Below are 939 nucleotides of genomic sequence, written 5' to 3'. Positions count from 1 at the left end.
TAATTCTGATTCGCACTACTGGGGAATCATACAAGGGGGGACCCAAAAAAACGGGAATTTCGTCATAACTTCTTTATTTCTGAATATTTTTATACCAAATTTTTATTACCTTCAAATTATTCTCCCTTGGCCACAACGCACTGCTTCAAATAATCCTTCCATTGTTCAAAACTTTTTTTAAATTTACTTATTGGGATGTTCTTTAGGCCTTTCAGCGATTTGTCTTTTACCTCCTCCACAGTGGCAAAACGCTTTCCTTTCATGTCCCTTTTCAATCTGAGGAACAATCTGGCTGGACAATTGGTGTCATGCCGTTTTTGGCCAAAAACTGCTTTACGAAGAGAGCGGAGAGGGCTCAAATAATGCCTGAAGTCGACGCTCCCTTTGCTCGCCTGTGAGAAGACGAGGGACAAATTTGGCTTCAACTCTTCCCATGTGGACATCTTCGGATAAAACTCCTGAACGGAGTTGGTCTTCAATTGACATTTCTCCATTTTCAAAACTTGAAAACCACTCGTAGACTCTGCTTTTACATAGGGCAGCATCCCCATAAGCAGTCTTAAGCATTACAATAGTTTCCGCGGCAGATTTCCCCAACAAGAAACCAAATTTCACAGCTGCGCGTTGCTCTCGGCATTTGGCCATCACATTTTCGGTGAAATGGAAAAAGTTGTTTCACTACAAAAATTCTCACGGATGAACCGATGTACTCGAAGCGACAGAGCTTTGTACACTTAATCAGAAGATGCCTTCCTAAAGGCCACCTGGTCGAAGAATGAGTTTCCCCACTCTTGCTCCGCGCCGCAACCCAATTCCCATTACTTTCAGGTCCCCCTCGTATTTAGTATCTCTAATTTCCATTAGGCTCTGGCCTTCCTTAAAATGGTTCCAATTGTTGCATGCACTTACCATGCAACTTAAGCACTCAGCCATTGGTCA

General features: G+C 42.8%; 1 protein-coding gene across 1 annotated transcript; it reads right to left on the bottom strand.

The window, feature by feature from the left end:
- Positions 1-333: 333 nt before the first annotated feature.
- Positions 334-645, bottom strand: LOC117181443 (protein GVQW3-like). The gene has a single exon (XM_033374102.1). It carries the CDS (start codon positions 643-645, stop codon positions 334-336), a length of 312 nt encoding a protein of 103 aa, XP_033229993.1.
- Between the last annotated feature and the right edge of the window lie 294 nt (positions 646-939).

The sequence above is a fragment of the Belonocnema kinseyi genome, chromosome 1 (genome assembly GCF_010883055.1).
Source record: "Belonocnema kinseyi isolate 2016_QV_RU_SX_M_011 chromosome 1, B_treatae_v1, whole genome shotgun sequence".
NCBI lineage: Eukaryota > Metazoa > Arthropoda > Insecta > Hymenoptera > Cynipidae > Belonocnema > Belonocnema kinseyi.
Note: the sequence above shows the minus strand (reverse complement) of the source record. Positions and strands in the feature narration are given on the sequence as shown.

What these genes read in the sequence shown, in the direction of transcription:
- LOC117181443 (XM_033374102.1), bottom strand. Translation starts at nt 645, where the DNA reads ATGGCCAAATGCCGAGAGCAACGCGCAGCTGTGAAATTTGGTTTCTTG.